Raw genomic sequence first — 23,726 nt, forward strand, 5'->3', positions numbered from 1 at the left:
AAACAATTTTAATAAAACATCAAGATATTCTGTGTTATTTACAATGTCTGCTACTTTATTATTTATAGTTTGTATATTGTAATTCACATATAAACAGCAGAATCAATTCTTCGAAACAATTATACCACACACACACTATATGTCTCGTAAATATGAAGATTCATCTCCATGACTTTGTAACATCTTCAAAAATCGCTGAAGGATCTATGAGTTTCAAAATGTTCGATTTTATACTAATTTATATTCTTTACAATATTATATTAAACATTTTTTTATATTCTTTACATATATATTTTTTTTATTTTTATTATCATGACTTAATGTAATCTATGAATTCATTTTATATAAAAAAAATCCTTATTACCATTCGATTTAGACCGTCGTTTATTTATATTTTGCATATATATAATAAATATATATTATAATATAGATTCATTAAACTCTTCACTCTTTTTGTTATAAGATTACATGAGAAAATGGCAAATCCTATTTCTGATTAAGTATCTCTATATTTCTAAAATTTATTTGTATTTATGCATAAAATATGAAGTATAGAAATATAGAAAGTATATACAAAAGTGTATTTACAATGACGCGATATACAAAACTTACGAATTAATATGAGTATATTTTGCTTTTATACATATGTTTACGTGACTAATACGCGTTAACGAGCTTCATCATTAATAACTTACGCCACTTTTACATTTGAGTATACCTACGCGTTTATAACTTATATTACAAATACAAAAATTATTTGGTAATCGTTGATACCAACAAGAGAATACTGATTCTCTATCAAAAATTAAATCGATTTACCCATAAAATCTTTTTACAGTTCCTTTTTTTTGTATTATTTTTGCATTTGTGAAGTTTCACATTTATAAACTCATAGTTGCAATTGAATACCTATATAGTAAAATATCTTATTGTATATATTATATGAATTAGAGTTGACTGTTCGAAAAGCAATATTCTTCTCTTGCGCTCCTCTCTTAGTACTCATGTTTGTCACGTGAATTGATGATTACATCAGAAAAGGAACGAAAGAAAAAGCGTGATACAATACCTTTTATATTACCAAAATAAATTAATAGAAAAGGTTCAATAATACTACTTAATAATTTATTTTTTTAATGATTTCATAATGCAGACATTCGTCGAATGTACGAGGATTAATCCAAAAGTAAGTTTCCTTACTTTAGGAAGAAAAGAAAAACGCAGTTTAAAAATTTAAAAGAAATTTTTTTAACTTATTACACTTTGGTTATTAAAAAAAAACGACATTTTTCTATGCATTTGTTGTATTATTATAAAAAAAGTTTTTTTCACATTTTATGTGTACTAATTCAAAAATAAATTTTCTTATTTTTTTCGCGTAAGAAACTATTCTGAGTGCATTTGAAACGTTACCTAAATGCTTATCGTTTAATCCTTATTCACCCAATGTTAAATGAGTATAAGACAGACATTCGGATAATGTTTTCGAATACAGTCTTGAATAGGTTCTCTCTCTTCAAGCCTTAGAAACTTCCTCTGTACTCTTCAGAGATTTTACTGCAAATAACTTCCATCCCTTCCTTAAATTGAAGCTTTAGGCAGTCATCATTCAGTAGTAACGAGGAAGTTAAGAGATGGCTGTAATAGATTATGAAAATAGACACCTACTAAGAAAATTTATGTTTGGACTAATTCTCGTATGTACCATACATGTGATGAAAAAAACTATAAAGTAGCGCATATCATCAATTCAATGTAACTATCGTTTCAAACATATATATGTCACAAAACAAATTACGAAATAGAAAGATTTTATTAACTCGCATGTTTTAGTTATTAAAAAATTTGTCTGACTAATTCAATCGTTCTAGACACTAAAACTCTTATGACTAATTTTTTATATTATTAAAATAGAACAAAATTAAAAAGATGATTAATAAAAACGTAATAACGATTAAGCAAAAAATTTTGAGATTATTTTAAGAAAATTTTAATATTAAAGCTATAGTAGTATTTGAATTATAAGTATTTAACATTAACGAATTTAACCCAGTAAATAACGAGAATGGATTAAAATGGATTGGACATTTTGTTTATTCGAATGCGGATTTTAAATAGCAAAAAATTTTTTTCAAATTCAATTGGATATTCAATTGGATTTAATTAGATTCAATTAGATTCAATTAGATGCAATTGGATTGAAAAAAAAACTGCGTTTCCTTAAAATTTTGAATGGAACAGTATTCACGATGCATTGAAAAAGCTGATATTAATTTAGCATTTTCTCTTGGAATACATTGAGTGTAACTTCGTACTACACCAATTGCTGCACCAATGTTGCACTATACCATGTATGTATATACACTACGTACAGTGTACATACATCATGGTATACACTTATACTTCATGTTACCGTGTTTAATCCTGCTGCTGATTGACTTCCATTTTCAAGTTGTAAATGTTACACTGGCTCTACACCGTCCTTTTGAGGTCATGTAGCAAAATCCCACTTTGTGCATAAAATTTGCACTATACTATAGCCACGGAAACACGTTACACTGAATGAGATCGCCTACCACCAGCCAAGGAAACACGCTACACTATCTGAGTGCTGCATTGGTGGGCGATAGTGCAGCCAAGAGAAAACGCTATTAGATTGCTTCGTGCAATTCCTATGATAAAAATGTATTCAGAATTGAAAAGGATTCATTTTAACATTTATGAATCCATATTTCTGAAAATCTGAATTCATTTTGATCCATTTCAATCTATTTCTGTTTGCTAGGAAGTTGTCTAAGGTTCGCACGTTCAAGTATGACCTTGTTTACACCGAGCTCTTAAGGAGCTCCTAAAAACGATTAATCATATTGAAAATAGCACTCACACACAGATGATTACGTGTCATTGATACATCACTACATCAATATCTCTCACGCACGCCACACGTATACATAAATTTTCGTATAATAATTACGTTTTAATTAGACATCTAAGTCTAATTTTAAGAACTCCACGCTATTTCTTCATATAAACTACTATAGTCTGTGGACTACTTATTTCGTAAGTACAGATTGCAATAACTTTTATATGAAGCAAATATTGTTACAATGTGAAACGATGTTACAACTCTCGAACGCCATGTTAGACTAAGAAATGGTAAAGAAGAACTCAATTATGACATTTTTTGTCGTTTTCAGCATAGATACGTTGATGGATACATAGATCCACCTTACAGATACGTATTAATGCATATACCTTTAATCCCAGAATATTTTTTATTTTTATTAATTCATACGAATATCTTACGTGATCACAAATAGAGACATTTACCTTACAACACAAATATATGCAATTTAAATACTTATAACATAACAATTATAGCCTGGAAATATCATGATATTAGAACTTTTATCTTAAAATAATCTCAATAATCTACTCTTAAATGTTGTTACGATCTTAACGGGTCATTCTGTATAATGATTAAACAATAATCTATTCAGGCACGTTGATTTATATAAAAGCGATAAAATTATGTTCAACATACAAAAAAAATATTTTTTTATAATATTCGTCAATACTTATTAACTTCTTTTTTAGCAGTCTTACATATTTTTATACTTTTAAAAGTTTCAAAGATCGCACCTGAATAATAAAATTTCGAAAGCAATGAGAAAGTATTGTTCATTTGATTATGAAATTATTATCTGGTTCAGTTGGCCTCTGCATCAATGAGTGCTGTTTTTCAATTCTGTCTAGGAAGGAAAATCTAATGGCAACCACAACTCTTAACGACCATGTTCTTGTATTTCTTCAAGATAACATTGCTCTCGTCCAAGAAATACAAGACGGAAATGGCGGAAAGTTTAGTGGGTGCGCAGCATGGCTTGGGTACTTTGCCTGGACTCACCAAATGCACTAGGGTTTGAACTATTGCGTGGTTAGTTGCATTCATATGAGCGTTCAACGGGAAATTGCATTCCCCGCTGCAATAATACGCATCATACCCATCCGGCGCAATGATCCAATCCTATATAACAAAATTGTAAAAAATGACGCACATATGAATCTATCCGTGAGAAACTAGAGCTTTAAAAGACACATTAATGGCTTACCTGCCACTGCAAATCGCGAAAACTGACATATAGTGTTTGTATCTTGCAAGTTCGTGAATACTGTGCTCCAGCATCTGCGAAAACATATCTTTTTTTATTACATATACATATAAATGTATATATTTTTCTTTTTTATTTATAAAATAATAATTAAGTTTTAGTTTTTTTAATTCATAGAAAAAAAAACGAGTAAAGAAAGAAAAAAAAGAGAAAAAGAAAAAATTAAATTTATACTATATTTCATTATACATATATATGTGTATATATATATATATACATATATATATAGTATATTATATACATATTTTCTGTTTTTTTCTATGTATAAAGTATACATAAATATAAATATGTATAAATTCTATTATTATTATATTATTGTTACTATTATTATCATATTTATTATATTATAAATTAAGTTAGAATTGCAATATTCCATATATACGAATTTACCAGTGTAAGGGTTATTCTGATAATCCCAACTAGTGGCTTCACTCTTCTTTTTTCTCTTGGCGTCGCGCTTCTGTCGGATCTTGGATTCTCTTACACCTGAACTCTTAAAATAGCCCACTATGAAGGGTTGCTTATCTGGATCACCCCGGAATCCTATAATTCCGACATCCTCTGGTCGCACTTCGTGTGCTATGACATATATCAATTGAAAAAATAAATTTTAGATGAAATCACTAACTGGCTTTCAGCTAATAGCACAATAGCAATAACTAATTTTTTTAGAAATATTTTTCTTATAATAAAAGTATAATATAAAGGTACAATTAAATATAATAATATAGAAGAATAAAATAATGATATTCAATTGAACAAACATATAATAAAATAGACAAAGAAAAACAGTAGAGAATAAAAAGGAAGAAAAATATGTCGCTACAAATATCAATACATTGTTACGTCAATGCACTCTTGACGCGCTAGAGACGTTCTGTGAGAATCGTTGCAAAAACAGGAGACTCTTGCTCACATATTTCGAATCTTTGTTCCGTAAGTATCAGGTATACGTGTTTATTAGAATGGCCTGTGCGCGCACGCGGGTCTCAGGATTATTAATAGTCAACCTTCATGAATATTGAATGCTTAAGAATCTCGGTGTAAAGTCGAGCCCGGCTTATCGTAGACAATCACTTCCAACGTGTTTTAGACGTCTCGTTTTAATTACTCTGGAAAATTCCAGGTCTGTGCGGAGTTCAGACGTGTTCACGAAATTCGTATCAGTTCAAGCAAATCGAGCGATGTTTACGCATCTTTTCAATTTCACAATCAAAATCTGGAGACCCTGTTTCATTATAACTCCATTTCGCCAATAACCCGATTGAGCGCGTTAGAAAGTTATCACGCCCGGTTCTCCATATTCCGTTTGCGAGCTTATTCTTTCTCTCAGCAAACGGAGTGTCTTAAAGGAGAAGATAAGTCCCGAGATAAATCTCACCAATCGGGATCGCGGTCAGATCGGGAATGTGAGTCAACGTTTAGGAAAGACCTCGTCGTGGCGAGCGATCATATATGTAAATGCGATCCCGAGCACTCGCTCGTGGAGCCCGCCCGGCGGTGTACCGTGTGTTTCGAGTGTGCGCGTGTCCCGAGAAAGCTAGTAAATTGACCGGCAGGAATGCGCATTTGCCGTGATTGCGGCAGACACCTCTACCGTCGCAGTTGTTGCACTTTGCGCTGCTCTTGAGGAATGCGCCGGTTCACGATGTACGGTGCTCGCGCGATGCGCGTGCCTCTTCGAGGCGATATGTATTCAAGTTCTGTGTCAAGTAATTTTGTCATCCTTCTCATTCGTTCTAGCATCGACAGACAGCACGTTCTTTCAGGCGATTATTACCGATGCGATAATAAATTGTCTATTAACTCTCTACAACGTTATGTTATTCTGTAATCGCATATTTTCGTATATTTATATTTCTTAGTTTTATTTGATCTTTTCACACATTAATTGAGCATAGTACAAAAATGTGAATTTTCAAAATTCTATCATAGTCCAGCGAATAATGCTAGCTTGTTTGCTAGAATGGCAAACATTTAGATTAGATTGTTTGTCGAAAATGCACAAAAAAGTAGCTTCACACGATATGTGTGTTCAGTGAACTATATATTAAAAAACTATAATGTAATACGTGTCGAAAATGAATATAAGTAAAAGATTTAGAATATATAATTTAAGGAAATTTAGAAATATTCGTTGTGTAATTTTACTGTTGTACTATTTTTTATTGTAATATCATAATGTAGAAGTTTAATTACAGTTGTTTTTTTATGGAAGGAAAAAGCTCAATTATTTTCGATGAAAGAAGATATTGTAAAAGACCAATATACGAAGCTGTTTCTAAAATAAAATGTTTAAAATGCAATACATCTCAAATTTTTAATGTAAACTGTTTCACACTAACTTTCAATAAATAAAATTATGTAAATTATATATTACATGTAAATATTGCACTCCATAATGACTTGTGATTTTATATAAATATACATTTTTTTTATAATAAATATTTAAAAACTAAACATAAATTATTAATTCAGATCTCAGAATCTCAATATTTTCTAGTAATATGATGTTATTTTTTTTAAATACGAAGAAATTGAGTTATAAAGGGTTAAATCTACACCTATCATCGTACATACGTAGCCATGTATTGGAACATATCATAATTACGATTTTCGAAAGCGGGTACGTAATTGCCGCCGATCTATTCGCAACTGTAAATTAAAAATGATTATATTATTACCGAACGTCTGCGTCGTCGGAATCACTCGCGAAAGATTTCCTTTCGTTTTTCATCTGAATTTTAGCGGTTTTGAGCATGATAAAAGAGGAAAATAAGAAGAAAAATAAAAAAAGATTAGAACTCGATTTCCTTAATTATCGCATCGTGGACGTAAGAGGGTTACATCAAATTAATAAAATTCTTCATTTAGCTTTGCATGTCCTTTTATTTGTGTACAAAGTGAATTGAATTCGAAATGAAACTGAAATTTTACTCGATATTTCAAAATTAGTGAGAACACACCACTTTCAATTATTAATTTATTACTATCAATGAATTATCACAATTTTAACCTAAAATAAATATTTATTATATAATTTTACCGTAATAGTCAGATATATTGATACTTCATCTATTGAAGTGTACTTTTATTTTTATACAAAATTTTTCATATCATTTATACTTCAATAAAGAATTCCTGTTATAGCGACTTGTTAAATCGTGAACACGAATAGATATGAATTTGATAGCTGAAGAATATGTAATTATTTTTAGTTTATATTAGGATCAGCTTATATTTAGATAATACATCTTTAAAGTATCTCACAAGCTTTGAATGCGGTGAGAGAAAATAAAGAAGAGAGAGAGAGAGAGAGAGAGAGAGAAAGGCAGCCAAGAATCAAACGTAAAGATTCGTGAGAGGCATGTGACTCTCCGATCTTGTGTTTTATATTGAACGATCAAAGGTAAACCGGTTGCGCGGTTCTGAAGACCAAGACAAGAGGAAAGAAGATAGAAGCCAAATAAGAGAGAGAGCAAATAATGAAATAATCTAGGCGCGGCAAACAAATCACATACACACATTCACACACACAACAATATACGTGTATTCAATATATATGTACAAATGTACATATGTACATAAATTGCGTAAATACACGCATGCTATTTGCACACTTGATTTGATATTTATTATACCCACATTAATGTCCAGTGTTACCCATCACTACTTATAGTACCATTTTTCTACAGAATATAATAATACGACAGATCACATGTTAATATATTTTAGTGACCAACCGTCCCAAATTAGGAGAGACAGTCCCAAATTGTGATCCTTCGTTCCACTTTACAATACATCCTAAATTTTGTTCCAAAAGGATATAAATTGCACCTCTTTTAAATGTACAAATAAATATGAAATGATAAGTAAAAATAATAAGTGCAATAAAATAAAATTTTTAACTATAATAATATGTGAAAAATTTATGATTATTTATTTCAAAAACTCAGATATTATTTATAAAATATATTCCATAGAAAAGTGCAGTTTTAAAAAATAAAATAAAATGTAATCTCATAACTTCACATGCATAATCTAATTTGTAATCTCATGTGATATTATATACATTAAGTGTTATTAATTATTTACAAATATAATAATACGATATTGTTCATGTGTTTTGTTAACAATTATTTAAAAAACGTTTATCTATTAAAATTTAATTATGACAATTAATACTGAATTGCTTTAATGTTCTTTTTGCTTTCTTAAACATTGGTCATCCTAATGTATATCATGGTACTTTGACTATATTGCCGAAATAATCCACTTTATCCGAGGGACGTCCTAAAAACTTCCTCCTTATATCTTTAGGATGCTCTTGAAAAGCTGCTGTATGTGAAAAACATTTAATTTATATATATGACAATATTTAATAACAAAATTTGAAAACAAAAGGAGCAATTTAAGATTCCGTCATATAAGTTGAGTTTTTTTAAGATTGTGTCTATTGAAATTTTTGATCGGCATCATAAAGTAACCACATATGAAAAATTTAACTAATTTAACACAGAGGCCGGTTCTTTCATTAGACGTATGCAGCGTTGTTTAGTGACAATTAAACTTAATTCTTTTTTCTCTTCTTTTGTTTCTCTCTTTCTCTCTTCCTTTTTCTCTCTTTTTTGTCTTACTCAAGATTGCTGTTTTTTTCTTTTTTTTTTTAAAATAACGTGAGCATCTTCGTAAATATATCTTATCAGCATAGGAAGACAAGGCGACGTTATCATAACAAATAAAGTATCCTGAATGGTAATAAAGTATGAGAGTAAGTTACGAGCAAGAAGAAAAAAAACAAAAAAACCGTTTAACTTCTTAAAAATGATAAGATTATATATATATATATATATATATATATACATATATATATATGTATAATTGTACTTTCTTCTAATATAATTATATTAAATTGTAAAAGGTAATAAAAAAGAAAGATAAAAATTGAATGATTAAGCACGACAAAGCGACATAAAAATACAATCCCCAAAAAAACTTTACGCCGCGCCGTCTACTATTTTAAAATTTCGACATTTCATTTATATGTAAATTTATAACATTGATTTATAACTTCAATGTATAATTAAAGTCTTTAATTAATTATTTGAATTGATAAAAAACTTTATTTTATGATATCAAGAAAGAGACTCTTAAGTATTTTGATATCTCTGATCTCCGATTCTATGAAATATAATTTTCTGTCAATTTAAATTACGATAAGACGCAAGAGTAGTTGAGGAAGTGTTATCTCTCTTCTTATGAATCACAAACACAGAAAAATTACTAAACCAGGAAGGGATTCCAGATTCAAGAGCTATCAACTTGCTACTAATCTTTTGTGTCATACACACGCAGCATTTACACAATAGTATGTATAATAGTGAGAGCATCAGGTGCAGTACACGTTAAAGAAACACACAAATGTATACATGACCGTCAGCTGTGTGTAAGTGTGTATGTGTGAGTGTGAACACCAAGAGTATGCTCTTCATATAATCCAAATAAAATATTGTATTTACCTACATATTAAAAGTATTATATAATTAAGATTTAGGAAAGTCAAATCGACTTAAATAAAAAATTAAATAGAAAATTAACAAAGTTATAAACAAATCATATGTTCTGATATTAAAATCAAGACATTCGTAAAAGTAGAGTTGATCAGTTTGGCTTTTGATGAACTTGTACTTATATATATGTATATTATACACAATTGATGTTCTTTTTCTAATTATTTATTCTTTTATCGTCTGAGAAAATATAAAAGATATAAAAGACACATTTCCGAATAATCAAAAATTAAAGTTTGAATTCTCTCATACTTTGCTTGCGATTTCAATTTCGATAAATATCGAACATGTTTATTGTCAAACCGGAACTAGTTCTATATTTAGCATTCAATTCCTAAGAAGCTGGCTGAGAAGTTTACATAGAAACATGTTTATAATAGTAGACTTGTGATTTAATCCATAAGTGTTCAGAGTTCTTGCTTTGAATGTTTTTTTTCTTTTTATAAATACTTTCTTTTTAAATTTAATATTAGAATTGTGGTTGTACCATTTCTTATTCATTTAAATTTTCCAATTAATATGCATTTACGTAGAACTTTACATTTTTGTGAGATTTCATGAATAATGTGTGTAATTATAATTAATTATAAATAATTTTATAACGACAACTCCTTTGAGATTCCATATTTGAACAGTCATAGGCCAATTAAAACCCATTATTCATAATAATGTATTAAGATCAGTTAGTTCATTTTTGTTTTATTTTATCGGAATGATTTTTGTTTCTCCGGCAAACTCTGCATGACACTCTATTATGACAATTAAACGCCGCTTTTCTGTCCACTGTGGAAGAGAGGAATACGAGAAAGAACATGTTTCATACGATAATGTTTAGTCACATTCAAACTCACGTACGGATAGCGCGCTTTTTGCTTTTATTTTACTGTGGCTATGGTTAAATTCTCGTTATAAACACTTTGAAACGTTTGATGGACCAATCAGAAGAAAGAATTTTATAAATTGACCGATATTAAAAAACGTTTCAAAGCATTTGTAGCATCACGCTGATTGTATGTGTGAATCGAGATTTAAGTTAATGTAAAACGGACATAAATGAAAAGCATTCCCAGTATATAGTGACATGTCGATGTCACGTAAATCATGTATGTGTGCGCGCGCGCGCGTGCGTGTAAGTGCCATTGATAAAACAAACTCAATAAAACAAATTACTTTTTTTTTTAAATTCAATCTCTTTTAATATAATTTAATATAAATTCAGTCACTTTTAATGTTGAATGAAAAATCTTTCTCGAGACAAAAACAATGAAAGAAAACTAGAAGAAATAAAACGCTTACCTGAACGATCAGCAGGATGCACAGAGAGATACAGTCCTCGATTTTCGTTTGAGTCTTTCACCCAATATTCAAAAGCCTTGCTGATGTTCAATGTCAGCCAACCCTCTTTGTTATCCGTAATATTTATGGCATCGATGTACTGTAATTCTCGAATTCTGAAATTAAAATAAAAAAAGCTATATTTCTAAAATTTCTACGAATTTTTGATTTATGAATTAAGATTTCTACCAATTTTTGCAACAAACAGTCTAGGAATGAGTATATAAATTTATTATTATCATTAAATTTTCTAATCTGATGGTTTGTGTGTGCTTAAGTTCACGCAAATTTCCCAATTTTGTTCCAAAATATGATAACGCAAGATATTTAACGTTTAGTATTAAGTACAACTGGCAGCCTATTTCAAAAATCAAAAGTTAAAGAAAGTTGAATCAGGAAATATAAAAAAGATTGGTTACGGTATCAAAAATATAAAGATGAACAATGCTAAAAGACTACAAACTTATCTTTAAATGCGTGTATTCACACACACATGCTTGCACGCGTCCGCAAACACACACACACACACACACACACACACACACACACACAGAGGACATTCTTTATCAAATCGGTCATCCACCATCGTTCCAAAATTGAACTTGAGGTAAAAAAAACCATTTTGTGCACACAAATGTAGCTTCAAGCATAAGTTATCGAGAGCCATATGAACAATTGCAGAATTCAAGATAACGAAAATGAAGCAGAAAAAAGGAAATGAAATAAAAGGCAACGTTAGAATTTACTCGTTAAATTCACTTTAAAGTTTGTTTTCAAGTATGTCATGGATTCTGATACAAATCTGTTGTCAAATTTTAGAAATTTTGAAATGGTGGACATATAAAAATGCAATAAGCCTGCAAAGAATGCAAGACCTAATAGCTCTATATACATAAAAACTATGTATCCTCCAATATTATTCATACGCACATAGAAACTCTTAAACTTAAAAATACGTTTTCATGAAATCCTAGAACAAATTTCGATCTTAATTTTAATCTCAATTATATTACATAAAATTGTCACATACGCGTTACTTCTTTTACAGTACAATTACGGTACAATGATAGATATTCTTGTTTATTAAGAATTGATAGACACACCGTGCACATAAAACAAGATGGAAATAATATACACTCAGTAACACCGATCGTTACGCACGATGTGTCGCTCGTCACAAATGCTTTGTCGTAATTCTTCGTATTGTAATTTCTAATTAATCGTGAAACACAGCGCGTGCCGCGCATCAATAAGAGCCTCAGGCCTCAGTAAGAAAACACGTCGATCACTGTTCAGTAAGCAAATAATGTTTGCAATATTTAACTCTTATCATTTTTCCGCAAATCCATTATCGTAATTGAATGGGCTATGACTCCCATGTTCTTCGAAATCGAGCCTTGATGGTCCTTTACCCAATAAAACCAATAAATCGATTGATAAAATCGAGTAAAATTAATTGGCTAATTTAACGAATCAAGATTTCGATTATAAACATCTAAATAATTTATTTTTTTGAGCGAAATATATGAAATTTTCATTAATAAAAACACCAGATGATTAATTAATAAAAATATGTATTTATTTGAATTAACATCTCGAAATTTTATCGTTATTACTTGGAATTTCAATATATAAATAATTGTCAAACCAGATATCTATAAAAAAAACAAAAATTATATAAAAAAAAGTGGAAGGATTCAGAAATCATAAATCACAAAAAAAAAACTTCAGAAACTTTTAGAATTTTCAGAGCTTTGCTTTAATTTTTCTTCATAAATGACTTGTCATTGACATTCTATCATTTCAATTTTAAATGTAATTCATCTCTTAAAAAACATTTATCATTAAAATTCCGTATTCATATTCCTATAACAATGATGAAGAGGTTTTATTACGAAAGCAACGAGTCGCCAGTTTGTCTCGCAAGGAAGAAGAGGTAGGGAAAGAAAAAGAAGGAGGTGGAGAATGCGTCACGCATAGTTTGACTTTGACGGAAAGAACCGAAAGAGCTAGCGTGAAGGGTGAGAAGAAGAGAGACGCAAAGATCGAGCGCAACTGCGTAGGCAGAAGAGACGAAGAAACACGCGAGGAGAGCCTGTTAGCCCGTCTCCGGCTAATTTATCTCAATTTACGGAATAGCGTTTCCTGTCGGCCTGTATATCGGTCAGGCTCAGGTCACCAGTGCCAAAAATTTCGGAAAAGAAGGAAAGAACGCGCAGAGACCATATAAGTCGGCTGTCACTCCTCAATCCTCCGATAGTAAATCAAAAGACTGAAGAACTCGTGCTGGATAGCCGAACTTGCGAAACGAAAGATCTAAACTTCGGATAACTGGACCTTCGTATCTGATGTGTTAGAGGTTTAATGCGGGTCTAGATTCTCGATGAGACCGATTACGCTAAGCTTCTTCAGAAGCGAGTATCTTTCATTTATTTCTTCGAACGAAATTTCAGAGAAGGACTTCGTGAGCTGACTAATTTGTTGTAAAATCATCTTTGTCCAACTCTTTCCGAAAAAATCACTGATTGAAATTTAAGAAATTTTCTATTACAAACTCGTTATTTTTTATAAGGATCAAACTTAGAAGATAATTAAGGATTCGCAATTCTGATATCGGGAATGCTAGATAGTATGGATAATGAGCCGTGAAAACGGATTCTTTTTAGAATTAACAGAATGAGCGCTTAAAAGTGTACTTAAAAGCACAGTTAGGACAGCTATTAGCGGCGACAGGGCGTCTCGTGACTCACAATTTGTAGGACGGAGCGGCATGTCCATTAGATAGAGTGTCTCTCTAGACAGACCGTCGACATTTACCGCAGGCGTAGAGGTTTGCCCTCTCAGATTAACTTACCACGCTTTCCTTTTTACGATTCAGTTCCTACCCGGACAGGGTAACCCCTGCCGGTGACTCTAATGATTACATGTGTATCGCAATATATTTCTAATTATCCACTCTACACATCATCCGTGCACAATTGTTTTCTAAACAGCTAAATCGCAGGCTAAATATATTTTTCATCAAAAAGAAAAACTAAAACGGTATATGAAAAAGAGGGTATACAAAAGAGAATGTTCGGCGGAATATTCAAAGTTTTTCTCTCTACGTTTCAGGTAGAACAAATGCCTGAGACTTTCGGCGAAGGATTAAGGACCTCCTAATTAGGGATACGATGACGATGTCAAAAACTGCGAAGGATGCCTGAAGGAACATGAAATTGGTCTAACCTAGGCGTCCTTGGCACAAAAGCCGGTGAATGGCGAGTACCATTTTTCATTTCTGCTTTATTATTGCAACACGAAGATGTCGTTTAACATTCATTAAGCTTCCCGGAATTCCAGTCTAATCTCTAGATTTTTAACCGATAATTTTGAAATTCTCTTAAATCCATCTATTTTACATGGCATTTGCTTTAAGAATATAGAAAAAATGGATTATACACACACACACACACACACATATATATATATATTCTTCTTACCCTTCTTTAGTATTCAATACTCGGTATGCCGTGATTGTGTGGGAACCATAGCTCTTCTCAATCTTCGTGTGTGCACTGTGATACAACCTAAGCTCAGCGCCAATTATGTATTCTTCATATGGTACTTCGGATACATCGAACCAGAGCCTCTTCCCACGTTCGTGTCTCACTCCAGGGACGTGATGATCTATTTTAAATTACAAGTCTGCGATCAGTCAGGCATTATTCAGAATGGCCGCTCACAAAAATAATCACGCAACAACACTCGTATACAGCACTCCATAAGTTTTAAGATAAAAATCGCATAAAATAAAGATTTCATCAGAAAAATATTTTTTTGTATTCAAAATAACATTCTTTCAGTAAATATATCGTTCTACTCTCGTTCGAATTTTTCTATCGATATTAAATACCCCTCTTTTGTAATTATCTTCAGTTGGTCGGTGAGTTAGTTTAAATTTTTGAAATGTCAAATGAGATTTAAAAAACACTTTACATCATTCACTATACTATTCATTTAATATTTTTTGTTTTAGAAATTGAAAACTGCAATTGAAAATTTCGATGCTCTAGAAATTACAGTCGCTGTAGTAATTGTCATCGATCGACTGAAGATGATCACATAAAAAAGAATATTCAATAGCACTGCAAAGATAGAAGACAAGAGCAAAATAATTGTAAAAGATTTTATTTTAAATTAAAAATTTTGGAAATAGTTTTCTAACACCTTCTTCTGTAATTATTATTTCAAAACTTATGAATTACGTTGTGTATATTTTATGTATATTCACATTCAATTTTAAAAATATTATTTATGAAACGAGGATATTGAAACTAGAGGATAAATTTTGGAATTTATTGAACATATCATTTATTGAACACCAAAATGTGTGTGTGTGTGTGTGTGTGTGTTTGTGTGTGTATACGATAATATCATGTTCTTAGGTATAACTAGACAAAAATAATTATCCGAAAATAATTTGATTATAAAAGTGCAAAATTTTAAGGACATAATTTGCACATTTAACAGTTCTTAGTAAATATACACATATCTTGAGAATTTATTTTTTCATTTTTACTGGAGGAACATTAATTTCTACAGAATGCAATCCACTTTAGAAACACAAGTGTGTAAATGCCTACGTTATGTCACCCTAGATTATAGATGCAAACTTTGAAACTTATGACTCAGAGCTCAGTGAAACCGCAGGAACGTCTACGACGGAAGGCCAATTAGACCTTTCTTCAATAAAGAGATAACGTTTTGTTGTTACAGAAAACGGAATTTCTATGATAGTCCAATGCTCCATTTTTTTTTACTTCTAGATAATCTTTACCCAGAAGATATCTCCTAGAATACAATGGAGATATTTCCTGGATAAAGTTATCTGTAACTTATCTGGAAGTGAAGAAATTGGACATAGGTCGAAGTACCTTTTCGTGAACCTACTTATGAGCCCCCCCAAGGAGGTCTTTAGAAATGATCTGTGGACAATTCGCAGCGTGAAATCGGGCTCTTTCTTCAAAGTAATCGCCGCCCTGCGAGCAAAGGAAGAGCGTATAGGGGGAGAAGACATATCCTTCCTTCGCGGTAGACTGGGGGGAGAGGGGGAGCTCTAAGTAATGCCTAATGCCTCCGCTGAAGTGGGCGGCTTGGATCTGAACAGGGACGTGAGGTGAGGGGAGGAGCAAAGGGGGACATAAAAATTTGTTTTGTTTTTTCGTTCCGACGGTCGCATTCCAACGGTACCAGATTGCCGGGCCTCCTCAGCTCTCGGGGTGGTCCCAAATAGCTTTTGGGACCGTCCATGGAGAGTTCTGTGGCGAGCCGCGTTTTTATTTTTTACGCTGCCATTGCCGCCACTGCCGCGTTGTTTCTTCCCACCGCCTCCCCCTTCGCGTTTCTCAGGCGTATATGTATATGCGCGCATCAGTACACGTACCGTGAAAAAGAGATAGAATAAGTTTATCGCGTGTTTTCTTAATTCTTGAGACACAGCAAGCGATATTGTGGTTACATTATTCTGAATACAATCTTTGATTAAAAAAGAAAAAAATGTATATATGTAGGGTTCTACGAGATAACCGACATACTTCTGGAATATATTCTAGAGTTCATTTTAAGCAAAAAAGTTCATATACATTATATGTATGTCAATTAGGCTTTATAGTTATCGAGATATATATACTTTTATCAATATTGTAACGAATAAAATTAGACAGTTATATTATAATTTTTATGTGAGTATTATTCTTTAATTTTATATTAATTATTCAAAATGTCTACTTTCTGCTTGCAAACATATTACTCAAGCCAAGAGATCGAAAAAGCCATGATACTGAACATCCCTTTCTTATCTATTGTATTTATTTATTAAGGTATATGTCGTTATCTCTCTAACGCGCGAAAAATGTGGTGTTGCAACCAAGTATCATCTCGTGTTTAAAGAAAAATATTTTCCACACAAATACGCTATCAAATTATAGAAGCTTACGATGTTGAAGAATTAAATTCTTTATATCTCGATAACTCTAATTGTGAGCCGAATTGTTCTATACATAGTATATAATATAGTATTATTATATAACATATATAAACGTTTTTGTTTAAAAAAAGTTCTAAAATATTCTAAAAGTTTGTTTTCTCACCGACATGTTTATCATATACATATATCTTCTCTTTCTCTCTCTCTCTCTCTCTCTCTCTCTCTTTCATAAGATAATAATCTATATATACATTCGTATATTACGAATGAATGAAAAGTTCAGACGGGCATCGACATCATGCTAAAGAAATCCCCCCAAACGCACAGATCCGTTACATTCAGTTCCGCTGCGGATCTATCCATCTCCAAAATCCAGCATCCTAATCTTCTTAATTCGTAGCCGCGCGTCTCTCTCCGGGCAATCGGCCGTCACGCTGTCCGCGTGAGGAAGAAACGGAAGGGAAAAAGGAGCAAAACGGCGGAGAAGGATGAGCCCGGGCCTCCAAGTTGAGACATTTTAACCTGCCCGTGGCTTCGCGCGCGAGGAAAGAGAGATGCTTATTGACTCGTCTTTCCCAGGGGGGTATCCCATGCAACATGGCGGTAGAAAGGAGACAGAAAAAGAGAGGAGAGTATATAAGACGTATAGCCTACGGCCGGGTCCCATTCTTGTGTGCAACTCATGGCGATTGATGCACTTTGAAGCAATTCTTTCTGTCTTTGTTTTTCTGATCCCGATTCTCTTCCGTTCTTTTATCCCTGCACACTCGCTATCCTTGTCTTTATTTCACATTCTTAAGATCTCGTACAGTAGATGTTACTTATAGTTATAACTACCGATTTATATGCACGTCGCATTTCGCGTCGAACAGCCTAGAACATTCCTCACTGTTCCCCCGACGCGACGTGAGGATGATAGCGAAATAGAAAACCGGACATCGAAGACGCAGAGAACGAGAGAGAAAGAGAGAGAGGGAGAGAGAGAATCTGATGAACAAAGAAGAAAGAGGGAAGGATAGATATTCTCAGATTCTTCATCGGATTTGTGACAATTCTTTTTTTGTATTTAAACTGCAGAGTCTCTAAATGACAACACGGTCGTGTCGAGTTCGCATACTGAGATTTTCGAGAATTCGTTACATACGCCTCACATTCCTTGTTGTGACTTCACACCTCAGGAACGTGCTAGAGAAGAAAAAGTATGCTTATATGCTTTAATCTTTCTTGTTAAAGAATTGCTGGAAAATTTCTTAGAGTTACTTGACACGCGAGGAATTCGGGAATTGGAAAGTGGTATCTTATGTTTTAGCATTGGGAAAATTAAGGTATAGGACATTTAAAAGGTATCAGTTTTATTTCTCTCTCTCATCTTTTTCTAATTTTAAGAATTACAAAAAGATAAATGGCAATGAAAATAAATAAATTAAAATAAAAAAATTTTTTAAGTTATTCTATATTGATAGAAATGGATATAAATCAAACTGAAACGTCAGAAGAAATAATTATAAACCTATAAAACAAAGATTAATTTGGGACTATATCTATTTTTTATATTTCCGCGTTGATGCATTTTTTGGCGAATGTTCTTAGCAAGAAAAATCTTTTCCGAAATAGTATATTAATACTTAAAGATGCCATACATCATGCACTGAACTTTTTGCGCTTAACGCATGTGTGTGAAGTTAATATTCCAATATAAAAATTCTATAGTCCCGATTAATTTCTTGCTTCATTTTGAAAAGACAAAGAGTTCTTTTTTATAATAAAAGTTTAGCTTACTAATAACAATTTTTAATTTAAATTAAAAAATCAAATGTTGACTTATTATCGAAATTCAAAATCGACTAACCTGTAATTTGTTATAAATATATAGAATTCTTGGGGTACATAAAAAGAAATTCCGAAAAAAAATCCATGAAAAAAGTAAAATTAAAAAATTAAAAACATTTTTAGGCACAAAGTTCCGTGATATTTTTATTGCTATTTTATCTATTTCGAAGAGTTTCTAACGATTAAAAAGAATATACATAGATCTAAAAATAAAAGAGATCTGAATTTAGAACAAAATTTAAAAAACCGGCAATAAAAACATCTTTGTATAAGTCATCCAACTGGAGAACTACTCGGAATTTTCAAAAATTGTTCAACTTTATATTTAGAAAATTTTCGATCATCGTCCAAACGTGTCTCGCAAATTATTAGTCTAATGGTCTTAAGGCATATAAGATTTTTTGTCAGAACAAGAATTATTCAGAAACTTCAATCAGAACAACTCGGAAAAAAAAATTCTTGATATTTAAATAAAAAATGTTTAATCACCGTTCAAATGTCGGATATCTCTTACAGATCTTTGATTCAAAAATTTTGTTAAAATTAGTATGTAATTCTGATAGGCATTCTGGACAGTTTGCGATAAGTTCTGATAAAATCTGATTGAACCAACAACAATAATCTGTAAGATAATCCGATATTTAAACGGTGGTTGAAAATTTTCTAAATCTGAGTTCAAACCTTTTTTACGATTTCCGAGTAAATCTGATTAGACTTCTGAGTAGTTTTTAACAAGATCTAACAAAAAATCTTTTGATTCAATGTAATTGGATGACTATATGTATAAGAAGACAACTGTTGTTACCTGTTTCTGAAATGTTTTAAGTACAGATTTCTTTTATTTCTAGATCTATATTATATACATATGTATACGATATAATAGATATAAAATAACATTTAAAATATTATAGAACTATTATATCCAAAAATTAATTTTTTCAAAGAGTTTCTTTTGTGATTATAATTTCCTTTTATATACCAGTAAGTCTAGATATTCATAAAAATAAAACTATTAAGTTACTCAGAATTATTTGATTTTGAAACTCAATAAGGAGTTAAAACACCCCATTTTATTTATTTAAATTAAAATTGATATTCAGCAGAATTTTTATTAGAAAATTTTCTTTGGGCAGTATTCATAGTTGGAGCTTATATTTAGAATGGTATTAGCACAGTCTTAAGATGTCATGAGGTAATCAGAGGTCTGTATTAATATCTTAAGACATTACTTAAGTCTTAAAATATTAAGAATCGATAATAAATACCGACCTTCGTCTCTTCAAAATGAACCGGGAACTCTAAATAGAATCATAAAATTTTAATATTGTGTTGTTAACTTCATACACATTTGAGCTTAATATTCTGACGTGAATAGCAAACAATGGCAAGTAAACGCAAAGAAGATATTTATTTGAATCAAACGTGTCCCTCAAAAGGTTTACAATTAATATTCGATTTTTTGATCAATTTAGTGCCAGTTAGCTTGATAAAAACATTTCTTTTTTAATATGTTAATATTTGACGTTAAATATGTGTGTGTGTATAAAGTTCAAAGTACACTAATTTAATTTAAACTTCAAAAGTTAAGAATAAAATGAAAATAACATAAAAATTTACTTAGAATTAATTATTCCCTGTTTAAAACATGTTTTACATGTGAATAGGAAAAACACGAAAACTGTGAACATATAATTATATAATAATATAAAAAAAGATATATATACAAAAATAACAAAGATATTTATATAACAAAATACATACACAAGATATATCCTGTCCTCCTATTCTACTAAAACAGGCATTTTAAGTCCATACTCGTAATATCAAGGTTTATTGTTGCTTTTCCATGATTCCGATTGGTTCTCTCGCTGTGCTTACTTCGTGAAAGACTGTCAATGATGTTAACACGAACATTGACCGTTGTTGCGCTTTTAATAGTTGTGTGTATTAAAGGGATAATAGTGTAATAATAATTGTAAAAGGATTAATAACGTAATAGTATTGTAAAATTAATTATTACAATATTATTTTGAAAGAAATTTGATAATTGAATTGGTTTCGTTTTTTCGAGAAGGCTTCTCTTTTCTCTTTCGACATCTTCAAGATTCGAAAAAATAATGTGATGGAATTGACCATAATCAAAACCATTTAAGTTTAGCGTATTAGGTATAGCATCTTTACTGTTCAGGAAGTACTTGTCAAATGGTTTGAGAAATTCGAACTTACTGTGAGCCGCAAAAGTCATGATAACATCGCTCTGATCGATTGCTCTCAGATCCTGTCCGCTGAGATCGAACTCCCCGGCTTTGTGACTACGCGCCACGAGTTTATCTTCTTCGTCCTCGCCAAGGGCGTTCTTGTAGATATCCAGCAGAAACTTGGGCGCCGACCTCTTCACTTGGGGGGTCTTACCGATGGTGTTCCGTGGACGATCCGGGAGTCCCAACAGATTTAGGAGCTCATGCTCCACGTCGCGTTTCTCACGGTGGCTTACTACATGATGAACCACCGTTTGATCGAAGCCGTTGTCCACATATAAACCGCTTTGCCTTTCGGCATTACCGATGGTCAAATCGCCGAAGATAGCTGCGAGGATCAGCAGAATAGAAAGAGGTTGAACTGACATAATGATATCAAAAAGGAGTCAATGTATTTTAACGTTTCCTTTTTCCTTTCTCCCTTTCTATTCAATTCCTTGATGTCCTCCTTCCCGTGGACTTTTCTTTCCCTCGCTTCTCTTTCACTCCGCAAAATTTTTTCGCGCGTGTCGTAAAAAATCACTAAAAGCTATTTAATTCTTCTTCCCGTCTCCATCTGGTAAATTCTTTCATCTTTTTTTCCCTTCCTTACTTTTCTCCGCGCATTTACCTGTGAAAGAAGATATAGGCTCTTCACTTTTGTCTTGTTCAATTCCTGTGATTATTTAACGCCACACGGTAAGACGGCGTGGGTAACTTTGCAGCTTCGACAACAGCACGAAAGTTTCAGAACTATTCAGATATCTTCGAGCACCATAAGCAAACAATTCAAAGGTCACCGAGTTGAAAGTATTCGAGTTTAGTTGAAAAGTTTCAAGTCTAAGCGGCTGAAAATATAGGAGCTCTCAACGGTCCCATCGCGAGCCGACGCGACGGTTGAGATTCTTGAATAACGGTGATCTCGATCGATGTGGATCCTGGTGAATGGTGATCTGGATTAAACGACGCTCCCGGCACGGCGATTGCGCGCGTTGCGGTTTCGTTGTCAGGAATGGACATCGCGTACGCGCGCGCGCGCGCGCACACATACGCAACAGCACACGCTCTTCGTCCTCGAATGTCCTTAACGGCTTGGTGACCTCGTGTTACGACTCGCTCCGCTGTTTGTCCACTGATATCATGAAAATCTTGTTGATAACGATTTTCCCGATCGTCCCTCGGTTCTTATCGGTGCGTGCCAGAGACTTCTATGTCACCACGATTGTATCGGAATTTAACTTCGATGAGGGAAGTAGAAAATTTGCTATGAGCATCGCATTTTCTCTAATGATATGCTCGGCGCGTTTCTACCACACTCTTACGATATCATAATTTTTTTCTTTCCAGAAATAGCTGGAGTTTACATTGCAAATCACACAATTACTTATGTATAATTTTCAAATCTACTAAAATCTTTAATTATAATTTCTTGCTTTTTAACGTTTTCGCGACAAAAAAAAATTAATGCTACAACTGTCCAAATCTGTACTAAAAATTCAAAATCGTTAGTCCGAATCTCTAAAAAAGAAAAAAATAATACAAATATAAAAAAAAGAAGTTAACGATCAGTCACTTAGCGGGAATATTTTTATTTCAGCTATTTCTGTCGGATTACTTTCTCAAAACTTTATTACTACTTTATATACTTCGAGATATTTTATCGTCGCAGGAGCACGATGCTAGTAGAACTGACAAATACCAGGGTTGATTCAGTTGACTGCCAATTGTTGACGTGATGAGGAACGATCGTGCTCGTCCGAATGGGAAGATCCAGAATCGATATTCGGACGATCTTGCTGAGTGCGAATGTTTGTCAACGTCTATCGTAAAGTCGAGGAACCAGCTTGAATATCCGTCGTCGGTGGATCGTAGGTCACCGTGGATGACTCCTGGCGGGTCCGGCGGGTCTGGCGACTCTCGCGATGCCAGTGCCAGTCTGTTTGTCTGGCCCATGCCAGTCGTCGTCCCGAGTCGTCTCTCTAGCGAACTCACCGCCTCCCAGGTCCGTATTAAAGCCCACTCGGATCCATACCCCAAAGACCGATCCGTTACCTTTTCTCTTTATTCCCTCTTTATTTATTATTCGTATATAAATATAGCTTTTTATTGTTATCTTATTAATATTGCTGCAACAATTTCACAAAGGTTACACAACAAGATTGAGTGGAAATTGTTTGATAAATTCTGTAATTTTTTAAATATTAATATATTATATAGTATTGTTAATATATAACAAAAATATAGAGATATATCGAATAAAAATAATTACAACTACAAAAAAATCAACCTTTAAAAAATAATAATAAATGAAAAAAGGAATATATAAATAAGGCCATGGCACACAAACAAAACTTAAGTATAAGACGTAAGCAATAAGGAAATCAACATGTTGGTTTGGCTGTTGCTTACATTATGGTCTTACGGTCTCTACTGTAATTGGTTAATTTCCTTATTGCTTTAGTTTAATTGCTTAAGTTTTTTGTGTGACGTGATCTTAAATCGTATGTAATTGATATTTTGTAAAATAAAAATATCACTGATATTAATTCTTGGGATTCTTTTTGTAATATTGTCCTATTTTTCTCTTTATTTTTTCTTAATTTAATTTTTTGTT

General features: G+C 32.2%; 1 protein-coding gene across 1 annotated transcript; it reads right to left on the reverse strand.

Moving 5' to 3' along the window:
- Positions 1 to 3,718: 3,718 nt before the first annotated feature.
- On the reverse strand, positions 3,719 to 21,549 carry gbb (glass bottom boat). Its single transcript, XM_018536948.1, has 6 exons — positions 21,102 to 21,549; positions 14,560 to 14,746; positions 11,039 to 11,193; positions 4,563 to 4,751; positions 4,113 to 4,186; positions 3,719 to 4,027 (listed from the first exon to the last, which is right to left on the reverse strand). Exons 1-6 carry the CDS (start codon positions 21,499 to 21,501, stop codon positions 3,767 to 3,769), a joined length of 1,266 nt encoding a protein of 421 aa, XP_018392450.1. The 5' UTR covers positions 21,502 to 21,549; the 3' UTR covers positions 3,719 to 3,766.
- Between the last annotated feature and the right edge of the window lie 2,177 nt (positions 21,550 to 23,726).

Source organism: Cyphomyrmex costatus, unplaced genomic scaffold, assembly GCF_001594065.2.
Source record: "Cyphomyrmex costatus isolate MS0001 unplaced genomic scaffold, Ccosl1.0 scaffold100, whole genome shotgun sequence".
NCBI lineage: Eukaryota > Metazoa > Arthropoda > Insecta > Hymenoptera > Formicidae > Cyphomyrmex > Cyphomyrmex costatus.